At 42.4% G+C, this 24,422-nt stretch overlaps 1 protein-coding gene across 1 annotated transcript in view; it reads right to left on the reverse strand.

The window, feature by feature from the left end:
* LOC114026365 (sodium/potassium-transporting ATPase subunit alpha-2) overlaps nt 1-24,422 on the reverse strand; it is a 42,734-nt gene that overhangs the window by 13,206 nt on the left and 5,106 nt on the right. The window contains exons 4-13 of the mRNA XM_027840044.1: nt 23,388-23,591; nt 22,053-22,166; nt 21,660-21,794; nt 19,603-19,720; nt 15,356-15,624; nt 7,459-7,657; nt 6,876-6,985; nt 5,904-6,038; nt 4,308-4,497; nt 3,970-4,145 (exon numbers count right to left, since the gene is read on the reverse strand). Coding sequence (XP_027695845.1) covers nt 3,970-4,145; nt 4,308-4,497; nt 5,904-6,038; nt 6,876-6,985; nt 7,459-7,657; nt 15,356-15,624; nt 19,603-19,720; nt 21,660-21,794; nt 22,053-22,166; nt 23,388-23,591 — 1,650 coding nt within the window. The remainder of the gene's footprint in view (nt 1-3,969; nt 4,146-4,307; nt 4,498-5,903; nt 6,039-6,875; nt 6,986-7,458; nt 7,658-15,355; nt 15,625-19,602; nt 19,721-21,659; nt 21,795-22,052; nt 22,167-23,387; nt 23,592-24,422) is intronic.

Genomic DNA, 24,422 nt, shown 5'->3' on the forward strand with positions numbered 1-24,422 from the left:
GAGAGAGAGAGAGAGAGAGAGAGAGCTCCAAACATGTCTGGATAACTGAAGGCCTCCATCACTACTCAATCATGTATCTCTGCCAAGCTTGTGATCTGTTTCCTGTATTCTTCCTTTATTTGCTCTGTCTGTCCAGGTGCTCAGATGATAATATTCTTTTGTTCCTCCCTCCATCTGCCTTCACTCTCCATCATGCTTTTCCTCTCTAGTTCCTAAATTTCCTCACTTGAGTCTATCTCCTCAATATTCAATATTATTGTATCTCCCTCTTTCATCTTTCATTTTTCTTTTATCTATGGTGTACCCTTTTTACTTTTTTGCTCCAGATTTGTGATCACAATAGTTTGGAGAATTCCTGGTGTGAAAACTTTCTGCATTGATATAGATTGGCAACTTATACAGTCACTTGGACAGATGAAAGGTTAAATGACTTGCCTGTGGACACATAGCAAGCATATAGCCAAAGCAGCCCAGGTCTTCCTGAGTCCAGGGCCAGCCTTCTAGCCATTATGACACAATGTCCCTCCAAGGTATACTCTTATGAATTTCAGTCCCTGATTTCATCCCACCAAGTCTAAGTAATAACTATAATGTCCAATTTGACTCCTTGCATTGGAGCTCTGGTTACTTCTGTTTCTTGCCTAGACTGTGCATTTTTGTATATTTGCCACTTAAGGCCATGAGTTTTATGACTGGCTTCTATCTCTATTTTCCATGACACCATGTAGTGCCTTTCACTTAACTTTTTCAGCTTTGGTTTCTTCATTTATAAAATGAAGATATAATATTGACCTTGATTATCTCATAGGATTAATCCATGGATCAAATGAGATTATATACAAACACAAACATACATATAATATACATATACACTATATCCATACAGATAAACAACATATACTATACATATATATGTAGATATCCTATATATATGTGTATACATATATTATGTATATACACATATGTATACAAATACCCATAAGTATACATATGAGCATATATATACTGTGTATACACGCATATGTATACAAATACACATATAAATACATACATAATATGTGTATGTATATATAAGACTACTTTGTAATCATAAAGTGCTATATGTACATGCAAATGCTACATACATATACATATATTATTCCCTAGGGCAGACAATAATAACAGTTGACATTCATGCGACATTTTGCAATTTGCAAAGCACTTTGCATACAATTATCTCATTTGAGCCTCATAACCACCCACCCTTACAACTCCATAGAACCACATCTTCAGGTGTTGAAAGAACTGGTAAATGTGATAGTTGAGCCGCTTTCTATGCTAGCTGAAAGACCATGGAGAATAGCAAAGGTACCACAGGTATTATAATCCCCATTTTACAGACAGAGAAACTGAGACTCAGAGAGGTTAAGTGATTTACCTATGTCCATATGACTAGTAAAATAAATGTCAGAGGTAGGATTTGGACCCAGGTATTCCTGACTCTCTGGTTAGTGCTATATTCACTATGCCACATGATAGCTAGAAGAGATCCAGCCCGCTCAGTCATGAGGATGCAACACAAAGGAGGATGGAGCTGGTGAACCAAAGGAGATGCTGTGGTTTCTACACATAGTAGTTCACAGATGACAGTGTAAGACATAGAAAGTAGACAAGTCACAGGTTTGCCTTAACGGATGAATAAGGAATGAGGAGGCTGTAAGGGGAAGATACTGCACTCCCTACACTCTGGGATTTGGATTTGATCCAAGCAGGAAATGGTTGATTTAATTGTCTTGTTGTGCCTTTCTCAAAGTTCTCCATCTGAGCCACTAAATAAAAACATTCCCAAGATCTGAGCCTAGGAACCTTCATCTGTGCCCTGGACTTTCTTATACATGATGGAGCACTAGATTTGAAGCCAGAAGACCTGGCTTTTTTCATCTTATCACTTACTGACCATGTAACCAAGTGACTAAGCCTCTGGGAACCTTGGTTTCTTCATCTGTAAAACAGGGATGATTGTAGTACCCTTCTCACAGAGTTGTTGTGAGAATTAAACAAGATAGCATACGTAAGATGCTTTGTAAACCTTGAAGCGATATAGGAATATAAGCTGTTATGATGATGATGATGATGATGATAATGGCAATGATGATGATGATGGTATTTCACAGCACTTCCCGCCATGTTCTGCTAAGTTTAATTTCCCTATAAATGTTATTGAAAAACCTAACATATGTCTTCACTAACTAAGAGAAAAGAAGAGGATTTTGTGGCTGAGCTAGACAAAGGCCAGTGGCTTAAGAAGAAAAATGTGGAAGGGGCCTCACCCCAACAGCTGTGAACTGCTAAAAGTAGAGGTCAAATATAGAATAGAAAAGGAAGAGACTCTTAGGCATATTTAATCTGACTGGTTATTTCCTGGTTCAGCCTCCTATTTCTGTTTTTTGGCAAGGCAAATGGGGTTAAGTGACTTGCCTAGGGTCACAGAGCTAGTAAGGGTCAAGTGTCTGGTCTGAGACTGGATTTGAACTCATGTCCTCCTGACTCCAGGGCCAGTGCTTTATTCCCTGCACCACCTACCTGCCCCAGCAGCCTCCTATTTCTTCATGCATTGCTTGTTATAAGCAGAGAGGAAGGTACGTGAGGTCCTTTCCTACTCTAAACATATATGAGTCTACACAATAAATTATGGTAGCAATGGAGAGGTAAATTTTTTCAGGAAAAAAAATAATTGATTTAATAAAAGGGATTGAAGTGAGAATACAAAGGCAAGGGTTAACTTTCCACAGGAGGATCAAGGGATAAATAGAGAATAAAATCATACATTTAGAGTTGGAAAAGACCTTAGAAATCATTACGTTCCACCATCTCATTTTTTAAATGAGGAAACTGAGATGCAGAGAGGTTAATTGCCTTGCCCACACAGATAGTAAGTAACTGAGGCAGAATTAGAACCCAGATCTTTCTGACTCCAATCCATCCTTCTATATGTTCTCCTATCCTACCTCTCTATTTAAAACGGAAGGGACTTCAGAGGCCATCTGGCCCAACCCTCTCATTTACAGTTGAAATTGAAAGCCAAGGAATTTAAGTAAGTTATGAGCCTAAGCTCACGAAAGGAGTAAGAATCAGAGGTAGGTTTTGGTTCTCTGACTTTGGAGCCAATGCTCTTTGCATGGAAGGACAGATCCTCCTCTCAGCTGCAGAGAGGAACAACCAAAGGGCTCAACCCCAGAGAAGACTCGGGGTATAAGCTGGTTGAAAAGCAGATAGCAGTGCCGGGAAGGCAGCATGGGAGCACATAGCTGCTTGCCGTTGATAATGATGCCTCCAAACTCCCTGGCTATTTAGGGAATTTAAAATGTTTCTTTGATGGTGGTGACAATTTTTGGCGTGATGGTAGGAGATCTGGCTTCCGGATGATTGGGACTGAATATGTAGAGGGTATACACAGAGTGTATGATGAATAAAATATGTACAATTAGTATGGTCTGAGTGACTTTAGCAAAAGTGTGTGATTTAGAAGGAAAGACAAGATAGTAGTGATCAGTGAGAGTGAATGGTAAGAGGATGTTCTGATGCCCGTACTTCACAGCGTATGGACTAGTCCAGGTGTAGACTCCCAAGGGGTTGATGTTTACTCCTAGAGTGAAGCTTGATTTAGGGGGCATAGAGAATCAGCCCTGCTGGGAGCACCCCTAGCTTGTGCAGCTATAGCTTCCCAGATCGTGTCCAGCTGTTTGTGAGAGCCTCCCCCAGGGAGTGATTCCATTATCTATGTGGGGAGAGTACAAGCACTCAAGGCTTGGAGAATGAATGGTTAGGAGCTGTGAGTATGATCTTGAATGTCTCAATGCAATAGCCTCAAGATCTTTGGTTCTAAGGGAAGAATGAAAGAAGAAAAAGGAAGAGAAGGGAGAGGAAGGAGAAGGAAAAGGGGAAAGGGAAAGGGAAGGGGATGGGGAAGGGAGGGGAGAGGACTGGTACCTTGATCCCTGCGCTTCGGCACTTGCCCACAGCATCAGGCACAGCAGCCCGGGGAGGGTCAATCATGGACATGAGTCCCACAAAGCAAAGCTTCTCTGTGGGGAAGTTCAGTTCATCTGTGTCAAACTTGAAACCCCGAGGGAATTTTGCAGAGGGTAGGTTGAGGTGGCAAAACCCTGGAGGGAGGGGAAAAGGAGGTATGAGGTTGAGACTAGGCCAAAAGCTAGGAATGTATACAGGCTACAAGCAGGTTTTACTCAATGATACCAAGAGAGAGGCTCCCTAATGCTTTTCTGAGCCCTATCTCTCTTGATCCCCACGCCCCCTTGATCCCTCACCGAGCACACGCTCCCCCAGGCCTCCCAGCTCCATGTAGGCATTTTGGAAGGCATCCTGCATCTCCTTGTCCAGAGGAATCTCCTTGCCCTGGACAAGGATGGAGGAGCATCGGTCCAGGATCCTCTCTGGAGCCCCTTTCATCACCAGCACGTGGCTCTGGGGACTGTCTTCCCGTTCATGGATGGATAGCTGGGGAGAGGACAGAGGTGACATCAGGGAGGGCAGAGGAGGCAATGGCAGGCAAAGTCAATGGGAAAAGGGAAGACTAGGGGCAGGGGCAGCTTGGTAGAGTGGATTTAAAATCAGAAGAAACAGCTCTTAGGATCACGGGATCATGGGTCTCCAGCTAGAAAGGGCCTTGGAAGCCAGTCCAGCGCACCCATTTTATAGATGAGGAAATGAATCAAAGGAAGCTAACTGACTTGCATCAGGGTCACATAGAAAGCAAGCATCATAATAAGCTGGATTTGAATCCAGATTCTTTCATTCTAGAACCAGTGCATCATGCCCTTGCTGTGTGAGCAGAAGGATTGTAAGATTTTAGAGCTGGCAGGGACCTCAGAGGGAATCTAGTTGCAATCCCTTCATTTTGGTGATGAAGAAATACAAGTAGTTGATGGGAGAACCAGAATTCAAATCCAAATCTTCTGACTCCAAATCCACTTCTCTCTCTCTCTCTCTCTGTCTCTCCCCCTCTCCTTTTTTATTTTTTTACTATTCCATGCCCTCCCAGGGAGTCATGTGACTCAGCCTCAGTTTTCCCACCTGTGAAATGGAAATAATAATACTTTTAAATCTTAAAAGTGCTATTTAAATGTTATTTTAAACAATTTCACAGAATTGTTGTGAGAAAAGCATTTTGTAAGCTGTAAAGTGTTAGAGAAATGGCAGCTATTATAAAAAGAAATGAGGACAGTGTCCTGGTTAGAGATAACAATTCACGTTTTTATGATACTTTAAGGTCTACAAAGCAATTTTCCCACAACACACAACCCCATGATTCAGAGAGTGCAAGTATTATTATTTCTGTTTTACAAATGAGTGAACCAGAAAGGACAAATGACTTGTCCAGGGTCCCACAGCAAGTGAATATTAGAGCTGAGGTCTGAAGCCATCTCCTTTCTGACCAGAAGTCTAGTGTTCCTTTTGGTACATTCCTCTGGAGGGATATGGTAGGATGGGGGGCAGTGTTTGAGGCTTGTAGTCATTGAGATACAAGGCAGAAGAGGGTGAATATTTGCTTCAGTCTCTAACAGATACTTTACCCCTTCTACTACACAATGAACTTTAATTTTGTATCTTTCTTATACCACCTAATAGTACATCTTAGTATTATCTGTGTTTCAGATAAAAAAAAAATTCATAATCTGTGTCTTAACTCTGTCCTAAACTGTAAGGTCCTTAAGGACAGGAGCCCCTTCTTACTCCAAAAGTGTTCTTTTCCTTGGAGCCTGACACACAGTTCCACCCACAGATCTTTATAAATTATTGAGAGCCCTTGTTTCCTGATGGAGATAAAGGCTCTTTCTGCCCCCTTGTCTTCCCTGCATTTGTCCCATCTGTCTCCCCATGTCATTTTGGGACCATCTCTGTACCTGGTACTTGTTGGTGGAGTTGAAGGGGATTTCAGCCACTTTGGGGTTCCTATCCCTCATCTTCCTGACAGAGCCGCATGATAGTTCAATACACTTGAGCAGAGCGGACTCAGAGGCGTCACCGGCTGTGTCCCGCTGCCAAAACAGGAGTTATCACAGAGGGTTTGTTAGGGGTTGGGATGAAGGAAAGGGGCATGGAGTCACTGTGGTCACACTGTAATCACTGAGACCTCCCTGAAGGGGCTGAGAGGAGAGGCAAATTATAAAAGTAGGGGGCTGGGTTCCTTGTGACCCGTCCCACTATGATGTGTCCAGAGCTGATCTGCCCCTTTTCCTACTTTTCCCCTTCCTCCTCAGCCGTGGGGTAGCTCCTGCTCATTGTACCTCTGCCCCCACATCCCTAGGCAAGAGCAGATCTGCCTGGAGCTCAGCATCCTTGTGGCCTTTGCTGATCTCTTGCTCTCTCTTCTGACCTGATCAAGCCAGCCCTTCCTGAGGCTGCGCACTGATGGTACTGAGCTCTTTCCTCTTGAGGTTACAGGTACAGTGTGAGGACTGGGGCCCTGGAAGCTGCCACCTGTCCCTATTTGCCCCTCTCTGCTTTCTGTCCTCATTTGTGTACTGCATTTGCCTATAGCCCTTCCCTCCAACTCCCTTCCTGTTACGGGGAGGCTTTTTGGCTTGTCTGGTCCTTTTCCTCCCAGACACCTTTTCTCACCGGTCTGCCTCTGTGGGAGGGCTCTACTGTGAAATGAGTTCACAGTCACGCTTAGTGACTTCCTCTGCACCAGTCGTGTATTTCACCATTTGCACTTTTTGTATTTCAATAAAAATGGAGATTAAAAAAAGAAAAAGTAAGGGGTGGGGAGAAGCTGTGGTGGCTTTTCAAGGATAAGGGAAGCCTTTTGCAGTAACAGTCATCGCTGAAATCCTGACATCCTCCTTTCCCCCTTCAATCCTGGCTCCCTTTACCTTAGATACAGAGATGTTCTCCTGCCCAGCCTTGAAGACTGCACGGTTGCAGAGGCCAGCGATTCGAGACAAAGCAGTCCAGGTCGGGGAGCGTTTGTCAAATGTGGCACCTGGATGATGATGATGATGATGATAATGATAATAACAATGGCTTATGTTTATATAGAATTTTGTATGATCTTTATAAAGTGTTCTATTTTCATTTGAGCCTCATAGAGGCCTGGTGAGCATGGGAGTTCAAGTATCGTTACACCCATTTTACAGATTAGGAAACAGGTTCAAAGCAGGTTAAGTTACTTGTCCAGGGCTACACAGATCATACATTTAGTTGAGGAGCTGTGACTTTACACCCTGCCCTGGTCCCCTGACTCTTAAATCCAGAGATCCTTCCACTTCACCCCATGGTGCCTTAGATAATCATACGGGGGAGCCATGAACTAGGTTCCCCTTTTCCATGTCCTTCACCCAAATAGTCCTCCATTTTATCTTTTTCCTTACCCCCTACCCATTTCCTCTTAGTGCCTTCAACTCCCTCCCAGTTCCCAACACTCCCAGCCAGTGAGCATCCCAGTGTTTATGTCACCAGACTGGTCTTCGGTGGTATCGGCCTCATGGATCTGGTTGTCAAACCACATGTGGGCCACAGTCATCCGGTTCTGGGTGAGGGTGCCTGTCTTGTCTGAGCAGATGGTGGAGGTCGATCCCAAGGTCTCCACGGCCTCAAGGTTCTTCACTAGACAGTTTTTCCGGGCCATTCGCTTGGCTGTCAGAGTAAGACACACCTGTAGGGGTGGGAGTAAGGGGGGAGAGAAGAGAAGAGAAGAAAAAAATGAACTAAGTTTGGTGTTAGGGAGAGCTATCCATGACTAAGACTGAAGGCATGGTCTTTCTCTTATCATGGCATGGTCCCTAATTCCTAACCTTAATTCTACTTCTAACCCTACCACTGACTTTCATTCATTCATCAACAAATCTATTCAATAAATATTTATTGAGCATTTACCATGAGATACAAAGATGTATAAGACATGGACACTGCACTCTACAAGCCAACACTCCAAATGGGGAATTAAAACACAAATACACCTCAGAACTGTGAATACTTTGATTAGCTGTCATGTGGCTCCACATACACAAATCTGTGATCTTCACTGGTGAGGACTGTAATTTCTCCACAATCCATTCTCCTACTATGTGACTCTTGACCATATTTTTCCATAAATCCTCCACCAGGCACACAGCAATTAATTGTCATTAATATGTTGCAGCCTATTCAGACCCAGCATCAGTCTCTTCCCTGTGCTTTGGGTGTTGTACAATTTTCATTCCTAGAAGTCAGTGGTATTCCATGATTTATAGTCATGTAACTTCATTGGAAGAATATTGGTATTTTTAAAATGGAATTTTGTTTCAAGAGGCTTGGGATCATTGAAAGCCCTACACAATTTCCCAAATACGACCTCTCCTTTTCCTGTTCAATTCTGGGCCCAGTTCACTGTCCATTTACCATTTCTATCCAAGATATATATACTGATGAACCAGTTTTATGAGTTGTCCATCCAACTGCATGTCCTAATCTGGACGACAGGCAGTCTTTGTTGACTTAGTTTCTCCAGTGGATAGTTGTACTGAACTCTTTTTAATGATTACAGGTATTCTTTAGGAGGCTCTGTGCTTTGACAGAGTCTAATACAGTCAGCACAATGTGATCTTAAAGCAGGAACAGCTACAGCACCTCCCCATGACAGCTCTCTGGCACAGTTTGTAGAGGGGTTGGACTCAGGACTCTATGAGTCCTGAGTTTGAGTCATGCCGAAGACACTTACTAGTTCTAAGACTCTGAGCAAACCACTTTCTGACTCAGTTTCATCATCTGTAAAATGGGGATAATAATAACATATACTTCACAGGATTATTATGAGGGTCAAACGAGATAACCTGCAAAGTGCTCTGCAAACCTTAGAGTACCGTACATATGCTAGCTATTATCTACAAGGACTGTTTCTTCACCTTGGACTTTGCACTAAACCATAATGGTGGCAAATGCCTTTGGCAGGCATACCATGTTTTATGCCTTGCTTGATACTAATAATCAGAACCCAATGGATTCACTATCAGTAAAGATTTATTTTGACAAATGTTTTCTTCTTTTCTTTCATTTTGTTGTTGTTTTTGTTGTCTCTGATTATCCTTCTAGTTTCATCCTTAAATGCTCTCAGGATGATCTGGCCTAATTGGGTCTTAACTCAAGTTTTCTGTAAGCTTATTTTTCCTCCCACTTCATGGGAGGTATTACCCCTCATAACCTTCTGCCATCCTTCTCTGCACAATTTTGCAAATGAGTTTATATTCTGAACGAGTGTTGCTCTTGGCTGCTACATCCCTTCTCTTGGCAAGAAGATCAAGTGTTTACTGGATAAGGAGGTTTCTTCATGCTTTTGACCTTATGGTTCCATCAAGTAAAAAATAACAAAACAAAACAAAACAAAACTGGACTTTTGATTTCATCGATGTAGGGAGTACCCAGGAAGGAACTTCTGCTAATACAGATTGGCACCTTCTCTGCAATTTATGGTTGTAAACAGTTGCAAGAAGAACCAAGAAGGTCAGAATCATACAGATGGTTTGTGTCAGCCATGAAACTTGAATCCGTGGCATCCTGATTCTGAGGGCAGCTCTCTCTACACTCCAGCACACTGCCTCATGATGCCTTGCTTTAGAGTGGTTACATTCTTTATAGGCAATTGTGATAGTCCATGTCAATATCTGTGCCTTTATCTCTAACTCATTTAAGTAGGTTAGATAGATCAGGTTGGAATTGTTTTGATTGCTGGTCATAATTTCTTCCCATTTTTATTCTTTCATTTAATTAGGCATGGATTTTTAAAAAATCTTTGCTCTAACCATTGATGGTCTGATTGTATATAAACAGTTGACTCAGAAATGATTTCTATATCAGTAGGCAGAAATTTTCTGTCTGTTAAGATACAGTCAATTTCATTTTTTTTAAAAAATGATTCTGTTGAGTTTGCCTCCAGACTCATCTTAACTAAAGTAGTCTTGATATTTAGGCATGAGGCTTCTATGTAGTGTGTAATTCTTTGGTCTCCTTCATTTCTTGATCCATTGCTTATGTTTTCCAATACATTTTTTGCCATCCTCCCCCATACTCACCTTTGCTTTAAAGTCATTAAGTATGAAAGTATATTGATTTAATTTGGATAGTTTTATCAAATTTTTCATAGAATTTCTCTATTTTCATTCATCTCTTCCCACTCTGGTCTGTCTTCCACTCTTCTGTGAAAGTGATTTTCCATGTCACACACACACACACACATACACACTCAATACACACATAAAGATAGGGATAGATAGACAGACAGACAGACAGATATTAAGTTATAGATGGGTTATAATCTGCATTGATGGAAGGAATTTCTACCTGGGAATCTTCCACATTGACAAAATTACACATTTTTTCCACATTTGCATGTGGGTTTCAGTACATATTAAGTGTCAGATGGATGGAACTGGCAATAAATGTTACAAGAGTTCAGTGGAGGGTGGGAGTGATTAGGAGAGAAATTATAAAGGAAAATCTGAGCTGGGCTTTGATGGATGAGTAGAATGTGAATAGGTGAAGGGAGAGGACATTCCATGTGGAGGGAAATGGCCTAAGCAAAGATGTGAAGGTAGGGATAGGCCCAGCTTTCTTGGAAATAACAAGCAAACTAGTCTGGCTCAAGTAGAATCATAAAGTCTTAAAGATGGAAGGCACATAGAATTCTTCTCATCCAGTCTCCCACACACTGCAAACACCTGTAACATCCATGACATTTAATTATCTGGCTTAGACTTTAAATCATTCCCATGGTTCAATCATCATTTCTATGCTACTAACTTCCACATCTATAGTTCCAGTCACAAACTTTATCTTGAGCTCTAGGATAGTCTAAGCACCATATTTCCAACTGCCTAATTGACATTACCACCTGGATGTCCTGCCAGAACCTCAAATTCAACATATCTAAGACCAAACCTATCATCTCCAAAGCAAGTCTTCCTCCTTATATCCCAATTTCCATGAATGGTACCACCATTCTCTAAGTTATCCAGGCTTGGAACGTTAGTGTCACCATTGAATTATTTCTATTCCTTGTCCTCATAACTAATCATCCTAGTTTATATTAACATTAACAATTAATTAATTAATACTATATTTTTAATATTAATAAGTAATTAATATGATTGCCTCTCTCCTAGACTATTAAAGTAGACTCTTAACTAGTCTAGAGGTAGTATGGTATACTGGTTTTGAAATTAGAGGACCTGGGTTAAAATCCTGACTCTACTACTTATTACCTGGGTGTAAACCTCTTTCCTTCTCCAGTAAAATGAAGAATCTTAAGCAAAATGAAGAGGCTTCTATAGCTTCTAAGGTCTCTTTCAGTCCTAAATCTATGATTTGAGTTTCCTTGTCTCTAGGCTATTCCTCTACAATTCATCTCACACAACACTGTCAAAGTATCATATGTCTCCACTGCTCTAAAATCTCCAGTGGCTCTCACTTGCCAAAGGACAGAATGAAGTCTAAACTCTATCAAATATAGCCCCATCCTGTCATTCCTATCTTATTTCCAAAAAGCTACCTCCTCTAAGAAAGATTCAATCTTTCTTGCCTTTGTACCTCATAATATTTTATGTTTTATATCCTATAGATTGAAAGTTTTGCTCCCAGATCTTATCATAATGGGGAAGTGACTTTAGATTCTCAAAGGCTTCTTGCCAAGTTGGAAAGGCCTCAAGTATGAGTGCATCCACAGATTCTGCCTACTGTTCAAGAACCAACCTAGTGAAGTCTAGAGAGACTCATCCCCAGGTGGAGCCTATGCAACCCCAATATCTCGGCATTTTTGTCAGTCATTTTTTAGTCACGTCTGACTCTTCATGACTCCATTTAGGGTTTTCTTGGCAAAGATATTGGAGCTCGTTTGCCATTTCCTTCTTCAACTCATTTTCAGATGAGGAAACCAAGGCAAACAAGCTTAAGTGACTTGCCCAGAGCCATACAGCTAGTGAGTGTCTGAAGACAGATTAGTCTAGGCCCCCCATTTTACAGATGGAGAAACTGAGACCTAGGGAAGTTAGGTGACTTGCCCAAGATCATAGAAGGAGTAAGGGTCAGAGATAAGAGTTAAACTCAGGTATTCTGGAATCAGTATTCTTTCCATTGTACATTGGTACTTCTCTGATCCTAGAGAGATTATATTTTATATTAGTAGTGAGAACATGGATAAAATCAGAGTTCCTTGAAGTATCAAAGATAGGTAGCATATCATTAGCCTTGTACTGTATTTATTTGTGTGCTTTGTCTTATTTCATCTACTAGATCATAAGCTCCTCAAGGCCTTGGCCTGTATTTTGTCTTATTAATACTTAATTCCTCTGAATCACTTGATACAGTAGATGCATTTAGAATGAGCTCTAGATTTGGCGTCAGTTTCTCAGGACAGGAGAGGTAGGAATAGAAAGGAGAGATGAGACGTGCAAGACATTTCTGAGCTAGTATCTACAGGATTTGGCAGCTGGTTGGATGTGGGGATAAGGAAAACATAAGAGTCAAAAATGAGTCAGAGGGTGCCTCCGTGGGGAAAATATTATTATTGAAAAAAACAAGGGAAGCCGGAAACAGGTACTAGTTTTGGTGAGAAGATAATTCAGTTTTATATGTGTTGAGATGAGGTGATTATGGGGACATCCAAGTGGAAATGTCTGGTAGATAGGTGGATATTAGCTCCTGTAATTCTGGTACATGTTGGTAAAACTAAAAAAAACTGGATTAAAAAAAAAGCAGTGAATGGAAAATATTTTAAAGAGAAAACCTTAGAGAACACCCACAGGGTTCCAAGGTGGTCCTAGATGGTAGGAGGAGGAAAAGCCATGAAGAAAATAGAGGGGAAAAAAAGGAGAAACAGGACAATGTAGTATCCTAGAAGCCAAGGGAGAAAATTTTAAGAAGGAATGGAAATGTCAGTATCAAATGCCACAGATAGGTCAAGAGGGGTGAGAAAAGTCTGATGGATTTGGTGATTAGGTCATTGGTGACCTTTGAGAGAACAACTTCAGTGGAAGCTGAGAGTTCAGGAGTGAATGAGTAATGAGAAAATGGAGGCTATATGTATAGCTCAAAGATTCCAAAAGGGTAGTAGGAAGGTTAAGTATACAAAATGGATTAACAGTTCCCCTCTCCCCTAAGATCAAGAGGCCCCCTAGCTCCATTTGGAGTGAATGCATATGTGGGTGGGTAAGGGATGATTCTGCATCTTAACTCTCCTCCTCAAAATACTTCTTTTCCCCCTTCCCCTCAGCTCACCCTGATAATAGATTTCTTAGACTTGGGGATGAGTAGTTGCAGCTAGATATTCTTCATTCTATGCCACTCAGACATTAAGTAAAGAGTAGAGGAGAATATGCAGAGACACCCTTCCTTTCCTCTCCAAGGTGTGGGCCAGGAGACTTAGGTCAAGGCTGGGGAAGGGTTGGGGATGTGGGTGAATATCCCCACTCTGTATCCCAGGAAGTAAATGCTTGGCGTTACTGAGTTCCCGGGACCGATATCTCAGATGCTTCTACTCACTCCTTGCGCCTTCCATGGGATTAGAACAATATTTCCTCTGATTCTGGGACTTGAACCTACAGTTCCCCAAGTCTGCGTCCTTCTCTCTAGACTTCAGCCTTACAAACACCATCACTTGGAGGTCAAGGTGACTTCACGGTGCCTCTAGCATGGCTGCTATAGCCCAGAGTCAGAAATGATAGCTAGATTACAGCAGCGGATAGACCTTTCACTTCAGGCTCCACCCCCTCACCCCTAATTCACTTCACTTAAATTATTGTAGGGGAGACCCTTGCGGCTGTTGTTCAGGGCCTACTTGTTTTCACCTTATCCCTGATGGTACAGGTCGCCGACCTGAAGGTTTTGGAACACCTGTATTTGGGTTCTGCTTCTAGCACTTACTAATTATGTGGCTATGAATTAACCACTTAACCCTTGAGCCTTAGAATCCTCATAAAAATAATAATCAATCCATTGAACAGTTATTAAGCACCTATTATGTGCCAGGCACTGAGGGTTACAGGCTTGAGAGATAGAAATACAAAATGAGATATTGATATTAATGATGAGGATAAATTAAATAACAATGAGGTGTAATATCTCACATTTCTATAATGATGCATGATTTAAATGCATTTTCCCTATATGATTTAATTTGATTTTCTTTTTTTTTGGTGAGGCAATTGGGGTTAAGTGACTCACCCAGGGTCACACAGCTAGTAAGTGTCAAGTGTCTGCGGCCACATTTGAACCCAGGTCCTCCTTACTCCAAGGCCGGAGCTCTATCCACTGCACCACCTAGCTGCCCCTAATCTGATCTTCATCAACAATCCTCTGAGGGAAAGAGTGCAAGTTTTTTTTTAAATCCTTATTTTAAGAATAAAGACATGGAGACTTGGGACCATGAAGTGAATTTGCGCAGACTCATGCAGCTCATAAGTTGTCAGAGTAAGAGTATAACTCAGATCTTTTGACTTGGGGTGCAAAGCATCATATAGTGTTTCTATATTTTTAGCTCACTTTTATACAGAATTTTAGGTTTGCACGGATGTAGTATGGATGAATATTATCTTCCTTTTACAGGCCAGGCTCAGAGACACAAAGTAATTTGCCCATGTTCGTTCACACAGCTAGTAATTATCAGAGGCTGAATCTGACTCCAGGTCTGCCTGACTCTAAATTCAAGGTTCTTTCCACTATACAGAATAAATACAAGGTGGTACAGTGAATAGAGTACTGGGCCTGCAGTCACAAAGTCCCGAGTTCAAGTCTGGCCTCACATACTAGCAGTGTGATTCTGGGCAAGTCACTTAATCTCTGCTAGCTTCAGTTTCCTTAACTATAAAATGGGGCTCACAACAGCATCCACTCCCTAGGGCTGCTGTGAGGAGCAAGTGAGACAATAGTTGTAAAGTGCTTAGAACAGTGCTTAGCTTGGCACACAGTAGGTGGTTAATAAGTGCTTCCTTCCTTCCTCTGGGAAGTGATGTTAGGGAGGGAGGTATTAGGCATTTTACAAACGAGGAAAAAAATCTCAGAGAGGAATGTCAGAGTTGAAATTAGAACCTGGGTCTTCTAACTGAAAGTCCAACATGCTTTTCACAACACTACACTGTCTCTTCCCTTTGTAACTATAATTTGCTAGGTAAAGGCACACTCCTGCTATGCTGTCAAAGGCTTGTATAGTACAACACTGTCCCAGGCACTGAGGTTCTGTCGTACCAGGTGCCCAAAAGAATTTCTGTTCAAGTCAAATCAACAAAGACTCACAGAGCAACATGTGTATGAGCACCCACACCTGTTAGTAAAATGGCAACCCCATCTCTATTCACACTGTTGTCCCTTCCCTGCCCTACCCACTCACAGTGACAGTAGCCAGGAGCCCCTCGGGCACATTGGCCACGATGATGCCAATGAGGAAGATGACGGCCTCCAGCCAGCTGTAGCCCAGGATGAGGGAGAGCACAAAGAAGGAGACCCCAAGGAAGACAGCCACTCCAGTGATCAGTTGGATGAAGTGCTCGATCTCCATGGCAATGGGTGTGCGACCAACCTCCAAGCCCGAGGCCAGCGTGGCAATGCGGCCCATCACAGTCCTGTCACCGGTAGCTATCACAATGCCCCGGGCCGTGCCTGCATACAAGGAGGGGACACCTGGATCAGGTCATCAGGGCACACTATGGGGGGAGGGGCCTTCGTACTAGGGGTATTACTCAGATACAAAAAAAAAAAAATCCAAATGAACATGAGGGCTAGAAGGGGACTTAGAAATCAACTGCTCCAATCATTTAACAGTTGAAGCCAAGGAAAAATGACTTGCCTTGGATCAGACAGTGGGTCAGTGACAGGGTTGAGATGAGAGCCCAGGTCTCCTGCCTTCTGTTACAGAGATCTTTCCATCAAACCTTCCTTTTTGTTTTGAGAGCAATCGGGGTTAAGTGACTTGTCCAGGGTCACATAGCTAGTAAGTGTCTGAGGTCACATTCGAACTCTGGTCCTCCTGACTGCAGTCCCGGTGCTCTATCCACTGCACCACCTAGCTGCCCTCCATTATACTTTCCTAAGGGGGTTGTAAGCACCTTGCTGCCTTATAGCACAACTGGTTAGTGAGGTCAGGTAGATGGGAGGTATACCCCAGTCCTGCTCCACTAATCTATCACTCTGCAGAAAGGTACTGATTGAACTAGGATGCGTCTGGAGCCCCTTCCAATTCTGAGATTCTATGATGCTGATAACTGCCCACCTCCTCTTACCTAAATTCAGTGTAGCCCCCTTCTCACATTTTTCTGGCACCTACAAAGAAATGTTGCGAATGATGGAAAAGCTGTAAATTGTAGGAGATTAAAAAAAAGTTCAGCTTGGATATTGCTTGTCAGCAATAATAACAGAATGACACTGGCAACAATGATTATCACGGCCTTTCCTCATGCCTCAGACAAACAAGGGAATCTTCCTGAAGGGGCCTTGCTGTTAGAAGTCAGGCATTGCACAGGCAGTACTAAGAACTCACTAGATGAATGTCTAAGAAACCTTTGCCTGTTCTTCTAAGCCAGAGTTTTAAAAGGAGGTGGGGGTGGGAGAGGAATATTTTGCCAAGCTTTTCTGAAAAAACAAATAAGCACAAACTATAGTAGACTCAATGCAAATGGCAAAAACTCAGCACATTAACACAGGCTATTAACTGGGTCTAGGGGAAAAGGTATAGATTGAGAAAAAATACAAATTATGTTAAAGGTCATCATTGTAACTCCAGAATCCTTCTTCAAGATAAAAGCATACAGAGACACTGAATCTAGGCATATTCTGCATAATGTTTCCTCAACTAACATTGCCTCGAAATAAAATTTTTGATACATTGTGGTCCAAAAGTCGTGGGCCCAACTCTAATGGTGCTCAACTAATTAGTTCCCCCTACATAAAATTTATAACACGTTCCTTTGGAACTCACTGCCCTCTGCAGCAGTGTTTTGCCTAATATTGTGTTTTGCAAAATCAATTAATGATGTTTAATATAAACAGAGCTTGTGTTACAGTGGGAAAGAGAATATAAAGTCAAAATGTCTGGGTCTGCTTCCCCAAATCATTGTGTGAATTTGGGGGTCAGTTTCCTCATCTGGAAGATGAGGGGGAAGGGAAAATTCAGTAACTTCTAAGGTCCCTTCCTGTTTTATAATAATAACATTTATATAATGCTTTAAGGATTGCGCTACACATATTATCTCATTTAATCCTCACAACAATTCTAGGAGGCAGGTGCTATTTTTATACCCATTTTACAGATGAGGAAATTGAGGTTAAGTGCCTTTGCCCACTGTCAAACAGCTAGCAAGTGTCTGACTCCAAACACACTTGCCTAACCACTATACTACCTACCAACCAATAAGCCTATGAGCTCCAGGTATCTCTATGAAATATATGGATCAGGAAAGAATTATATGCCACCAAATTTTACTTTAAGAGGCCCAAGGTCCAATCACCTTCCTTCTCCAACCTCTTCCTATACCTTTAATCCTTTCCTGGAGTGACCTTTCCCTTTGCCCTCTTATCAGACTGAAATGAAAAGGACTAGATGGCCAGTGAGGTCACAGATTCCTAAAACTGCTAAGTCTGGACTGGGGCCTATGTCCCCTGGGGCTTTTAGGGAGCAGCTGATCCAGGCTGAGAGCACTGAAGTTATCAGGATCAGTTTCACATCTGATATCTCCAGAGGAGCTCTGGATTTCAGAGTCAGGAGACTCGTTTTAAAGCCTGGCTCAGCGCCTACTTACTAAACTGTATGATCGTGAGCAGGCTTTTCCCCAATCTGGCCTTCAGTTTTTTCAGGTGTGAAATGAGGGGGTTGGTTTAGATAATCCCTCAAATTCTTCTAAATCTCATGATCTTTGTTCTCAAAGACAGAATGAATACAATCTGTATATCTATACCAGACAGTGATGTCTTTGGGAGAGAAAAAGCCTGTAGGGTTTGGCAAATAACTTGGATACAGCCTAGAAGTGATGCAGAGTTCTTCCCCTGGTATGTGAAGGGTTCCCCAATCCAATAGCTGCTCCTTACCCCTCCTCAACTACGGCTCCCTTCTGGTCTGGGGCTCTGATTAAGTTGGAAAGAGGTAAATCCCACTTTTGTTACTTTCTCTGGGATAAGGGCATAGATTCAAGTTGAGGAAAGAGATAACCCCAGACAAACCCAAGACCCCCTGGGAGATGTTTGGTTCTGGGTCCCCAGTGCTCATGACCTTCCTTCTAGAGGCTCTCAAAAGTCACTAAAGGTTCAGGGTGAAAGTCAGGAGAGTAAGAGTCAGCCCTGCTGCCCTGCCTCCTGCCCCCTACTGGGTTCAATAATTGAAAGCATCCCGGGTCTTTTTCTGCTTTCTGTGCCCGGGCAATGCCAGCCTCACTCTGTTTACCTCTGTCTGGGCTATCTCTTAGCCTAGAGAAACCAGATTCTACTCCTGGTCACGTTTCTGACAAAGACAAGGGGGCCACAGGTAAGAGGAAATGAGACTGCAGACGCCAAAAGAGACTGAGACAATTCTGATGTGATTTAACAGATTTAGAGTCAGAGATGCTGGGCTCAAATCCCTATTTTGTTCATTACTAGTCATTTTGCTTTTCTAGGCCTCAGTGTTAAATGAGGGGGGTTAGACTAGATCAGAGATGTCAAACACATGGCCCACTAGCTTCCCAAATGCACATAGTCAAATTTAAATATAACTAACAAAGTAAATAAAAATAAAATGAAACAGAAAAAATTACATTTTAAAATGAAGTCAGTATGCCTTCTGCAGAAATCCTTATGTATGAATTGGTGGCCTCAATTTCTATTTGAGTCTGATACCACAGGACTAAATGATTCCCAAGATCCCTCCCAGTTCTATTTCCTATGAGCTGGGGATGTCCCCTTCTCTGCATTCAACCTCTAGCTCCTTTTTATATTGTACTTTATGGTTTACAAAGCACTTCCTCCCCATTAGGGAGGTAGTGAAGGTATTATCACTCCCGTCTTACAGATGTCAAAGCTAAGGACACAATATGGTTCCATGGAAAGAGCACCAGAGTTCTGAGTACCTGGGCTAGAATCCTTGTTTTGTTGCTTACTACCTGAATGACTTACGCGAATAATCTCACTTCTCCGGGCCTCAGTTCCCTCACCTAGGGGTAGGACCAGATGAACTCAGGTCCTTTCCAGCTCTAAACCTTTGGTCCTATGATGCTCATAGAATCTAAGTGACTTGTTCACAATCACACAGTTGTTAAGTGCTAAAGCCAGGGTCCACAGTCAGATTGCCTGACTCAAAGACCAGCAATCACCCCCATTATACCATGCTGCTGTTTCCTCTGCTGGTTCCCCAAAGCTATCGAGGTGCATTGTTCTCTGTTTCTCGCCTCACAGTTCTACCACTTGTGAAGAACTATTCCAGATGAGGAGGAGGACAGCATCACAGCTGAGTCCAGATCACTCTCTGTGAGGCTTTCCTTACTTGTTTATTAGGGGGTGGGGACAACCTTGTTGATATTGGGATGGGGCTCATCTGGAAGTACTATTCACTCTCCACTGTCAGATATTTCTTTGTAGAGCTTCTAGGGCACCCATTCTGGCTATGCTTCTCACCTTCCACACAGTTGGTAGAGAAGAAACAGATATTTCGGGTCTCCAAGGGATTCTCATGAGTAAATTCAGGGGAACGGGTCTGTGGTTCTGACTCCCCTGTCAGGGATGAATTGTCCACCTGAGGATAAAGAGACAGTAAGAAGACTCATCCCATAGACCTGCATTTACACAGTTGTTGTCGTTCACTTGTTTCAGTTGTGTCTGACTCTTTTGACCCCATTTGGGATTTGCTTGGCAAAGATACTGGAGTGGTTTGCTGTTTCTTTCTCTAGCTCATTTTACTCAGGAAGAAACTGAGGCAAACAAGATTAAGTAACTTGCCCAGGGTCACACAGTTGTAGGTGTCTAAGGCCATTTGAACTCAGGAAGATGAGCCTTTCTGTCTCTAAGCCCGGTACTCTATTTACTGGGCCACCTAGTTGCCCTTATTTACACAGATAAAAGCCCAAATCTCCTAGGTCACAGATAAATATAGCCAAAGACATCTTAGAAACAGCCTTATTCAGTAAAAAGAACACCAGGTCTGTAATCAGAAAACCTGTGCTTGCATTCCATTTTTCCACTCCGTCTCCCTGAAAGTAGCAGTGGTGGAGTTCCCCAGGGAACTGTGCTTTTTCCCCTGTGTCTGGTTGGCACTGTTTAATGGCTTTATCAGTGTCTTGAATAAAGGCATAAATGGTATGCTTATCAAATGTACAGATGAAACAAAGCTAGGAAGGATAAGCTAATACAAAAGTTGCAGAGTCAGGATCCCAAAAGGGTCCCGACGAAATAGAATGCTGTGCCAAATCTAAGAAGAAGAAATTTCATCAAATGAAATGTAAAATCTTAACATTTGGGTTAAAAAAATCAGTTTTGTAAGTATAAGATGAGGTAAAAAAACATTCTGAAAATGATCAGAGTGCTTAACGGAAGTGCAAGCTTCATATGAGTCAGCACTGTGATATAAAAATCAAGGAGCTGAATGAGATCATTGGCTGAATTAAGAGGTGTAGTGTCAAAGCCTGATGAGAGATGGCGGGGCCACCATCTGATCTTGGTCAGGCTACATCTGGAAGGTTGTGCCATGATTCAGGACATTGATAAACTGGAGAGAGTCCAGAGAAGAGTAACAAGGTTGTATAGGGGTCTCATGATAATTGTATAGAAAGATTATCTTGAGAATCTTATAGAAGAGAAGACTTAGGAAGAATATGATAGTTGTCTTCAAGGATTTTAAGGACAGTCATATGGAAGAGGGATTAGACCTATTCTGCTTGGTTCCCAAGGGCAAAACTAAGTGGTAGGGATGAAAATTGAAGACACAAATTTAGACTTGATGTAAGGAATACTTCCTAACAATTTAAGCTAGCTCAAAGTGGAATGGGCTAGCTAGCCTAAAGTAGAATGGGATGCCCCAGAAGGCAGTATTTTCCTCTTCATTAAGAGGTCTTCAAGCAAAGTTGGATTACTATTTGTTAGGTATGTTATAGAGAGGATTATTTCTCAGGCATAGGTGGGACTAGATAGTGTCTGAGGTCTTTCCCAATTCTGGAATTCTGTTGTTAAATTCCAGGCCTTGGAATGGAGAGACCTGGGTTGGAATCTTGGACTAAGTGGTCTCAAAGGTCTCTTCCAGCTCCAAATTTATGATGTGATCTTTGGGTCTGATTATTCACATCTACCAATGTTCATGTTGTCTAGCCCACATTTCTCTATAGCCACGAGGCCATGTTTATTTCACTAGAATAATTTAAAATGTACTAACAGCTCACTTTAATAGTGTATCTTAAAGTTTACAAAGTGCTTTTTTCACAAGATCTCAGTGGAGTAGGTAGCAACCCTTAAACAGGATTTGAACCTATGAGGTGACATCCAATTGGATTTCATGTTCAAGACATTAAGATTTAGTCATCACAGCTATACAGATAGAATAAATAACAGGAGAATAAGACACTGTACTGATAGGATGAGATAGGATGACAGTTGGTTAACTCTGACCTGTCTCCATCATCTGTAATCCACTCAACTCTAATCAATATGGCCATTCACAGTCAACCTGGTCCCCACCTACTCACCTTGCAACCATGAGAAGAGATGATCCGGAGGTCAGCAGGGACACGATCTCCACCCTTTACCTCTACCAGGTCTCCTACCACCACTTCCTCAGCATTGATCTGCATTTTTTCACCCTCTCGAACCACTAGGGCTTGCTATGAGAAGAGAGTGGGGGCATCTGTGCCATCCAGACCTCCATTCGTTCTTTTATTCCCTTCCTCCCCATTCCCACCTTTCCACACCCTTACCCACCTACTCCCCATCTATCTTCAGAACTTTATCATGACTTGAAGAGATAATGAGGCTTCCACTCACTAAGTTACCATATGGGAGAGGAGGGGAAACAGGGAAGGGATCATATCCCTCAGAAACTCACAAATCCAATCCTAAATTCAACCCTGTCTTCTATCTACCTGTGGCACCATGTTCTTGAAGGAATCCATGATCTTGGAGCTCTTGGCCTCCTGGTAGTAGGAGAAACAGCCAGTGACAATGACCACGGCTGCCAGGACCACGCCCAGGTATAACTAAAGCAGGAGAAAAGTGTTAATTTCTACCTGATCCCAGGAAAAGCAGCTGCTTTAGGGTAGGAGCAGATAGCCTTGCAGAATATAATCATCTTATGCAAAGCATAAGGTTTCTGGTTCTGGGGGCGTGTTGGAGGCAGCTTGGGCTTGTGAGAGATTGTTAAATTTTCAGTATGAGTAATTACATCTTGGAAATCAGAAAATGCTACAAATCAGGTCTTGATTTATTATTTTGTTGGTTGTCTAGCCTTAAAGTGATAGAAAAATGTTAATGCAAATTCAACTTAAAAATGTATCCTGAGTACAATTTTTCCCCACTAGAGAGCCTTGGTTCCCACTTACCTTAGAAGGTGGGAGTGAGGATAGAGGGAATTCCCCTTCCTGACCCTAAGCCTGGAGGGTTGATAGGGCTGGGGACATATTAAGCTGAGAGCAAAGTCATGGCTAAGGAGTGAATTGGCAACAAATGACTATAAGGAAGGGGCTAATCCTAGAAGCAACAGGGCATAATGGATGGTCAGACCCCCTAGGCTTGGAACTCCCCCTCTTCTACTTCCCAGCTGTGTGATCCTGGGCAAATCACTTAACCTTTCAGTGCCTCGGTTTCCATGGAAATACTATTTTCCTCTACCTATTGAACAGGGATATTGCAAGAAAAGTGCTTAGCAAACTTTCAAGTGCTATAGAAATGTGAGGTGTTATTACTAAAAGCTTCCATTTCTATACCACTTTATAGTTTGCCTAAAGGCTTTATGTCATTTAATCTTCTCAATAACCTATTTTTATATTCATTTTACAGATGAAACTGAAGCTGAAAGGTTAAGTGACACCTAAGGTCACACAGATGACTAAACATCTGTGATAGCATTTGAACCCAGGTCTCTTCCTGATTCCAAGTCCTGTGTTTTACCCACTATGCTATAATGTCTTATTTGTTGTTGTTATTATTAATATCATTATTATTATTCCTATCACTTTGCCTTGGCAGTGGTAGTAGGGTTTATGAGTTGCTGTCCACAAGTATATGAGGCTTGTTTTGATGGTTTTTTTAAGCATCAGCTCAGGAGCCAGCTTCATCTCTAAGTCACTGCCTGGCTAGGTCCCAGTCTCTGTAAATGAAGAACTCAGCTCTGGAGTTGAGTGCTGGAGTTTGGGGATTTAGGGGCTCCAGGAGAAGAAGGGCTAAAAGGCAGAGTCAACCACACAGGACAGTAGGCTCACATTGTCATTGGAGGGCTCGTCTTCCATGGCTGCCTGGATGCCATAAGCCAGGAAACAGAGCAGGGCCCCAATCCAGAGCAGGATGGAAAAGCCCCCAAAGAGCTGCCGACAGAATTTGACCCATTCAGGGGTGGTGGGTGGCGGAGTCAGAGCGTTAGGCCCATCCCGGGCCAAGATATCTTGTGCCCGCTGGTTGGTGAGGCCCTGTAGAAAGATGATAAAAGGATCATAAAAGGACTCAGTGATCTCTAAGGTCCTTTCCTGTTTAATCATTCTATATGATTCTGTATCGAAGAATGGAGCAGGCTGTCTTGGTAAGAGAGATACCTTACCACTTCCTATCACTTCTCCTCTTGACTCTTACCCTTTCTCCTTTCTTCATCCTCCCTTCTTCCTTTCCTCTCTGCCCCTCCATCTCTGGTTTTCCCTGCTAGGCCCAATCCCTTCTTTTCTTCCCACCTCTGTTCCCTAGTTTAATGCCCTCAGAGTAAAGATGTCCAAGCACTCCGCAGAGTCAGGGCCAGACTTGGGACAGCCATAGACGGGACCAAAGACCTGCAGGATAGGGCTCCCAGGGAAGGCAACTCAAGAGGCTTCTCCCCTCGGCTCTTCTTTTCCACCCAATGGGGAAGTTGAGCAGAAATCTGTTGTACATGGAGTCAGGACCACACAGTTTATCATTTGACAGAACTACAGAATCTGGGTGCTAGAGGAGATTCCAGGAATTACATAGTCCAATCTGCACTTAAACAGAAATCCCCTTTATAGCTTGCCCAATGGAGCATCACTGTGCCTCTGCCAGAGGGGGAATCTATTATTCCCTAGGAAAGCCCGATCTATATTTTTTTTAACAATTCTTTTTTTTCCCTATCTACTTTTGACTAGCTTTAATCATTAGAGTATTCCCCCCACCCCTTACTTTAAGACTAAATTTGCCTCTGAAGCTTCTCCCCAACACCTCCTTGTTCTACTATCATCTCATACATGGATTGACAGCAAGGTGGGAAGGGCACTGAAATCAAGAGACCAGACACA

Source organism: Vombatus ursinus, unplaced genomic scaffold (assembly GCF_900497805.2).
Source record: "Vombatus ursinus unplaced genomic scaffold, bare-nosed wombat genome assembly UNPS02014838.1, whole genome shotgun sequence".
NCBI lineage: Eukaryota > Metazoa > Chordata > Mammalia > Diprotodontia > Vombatidae > Vombatus > Vombatus ursinus.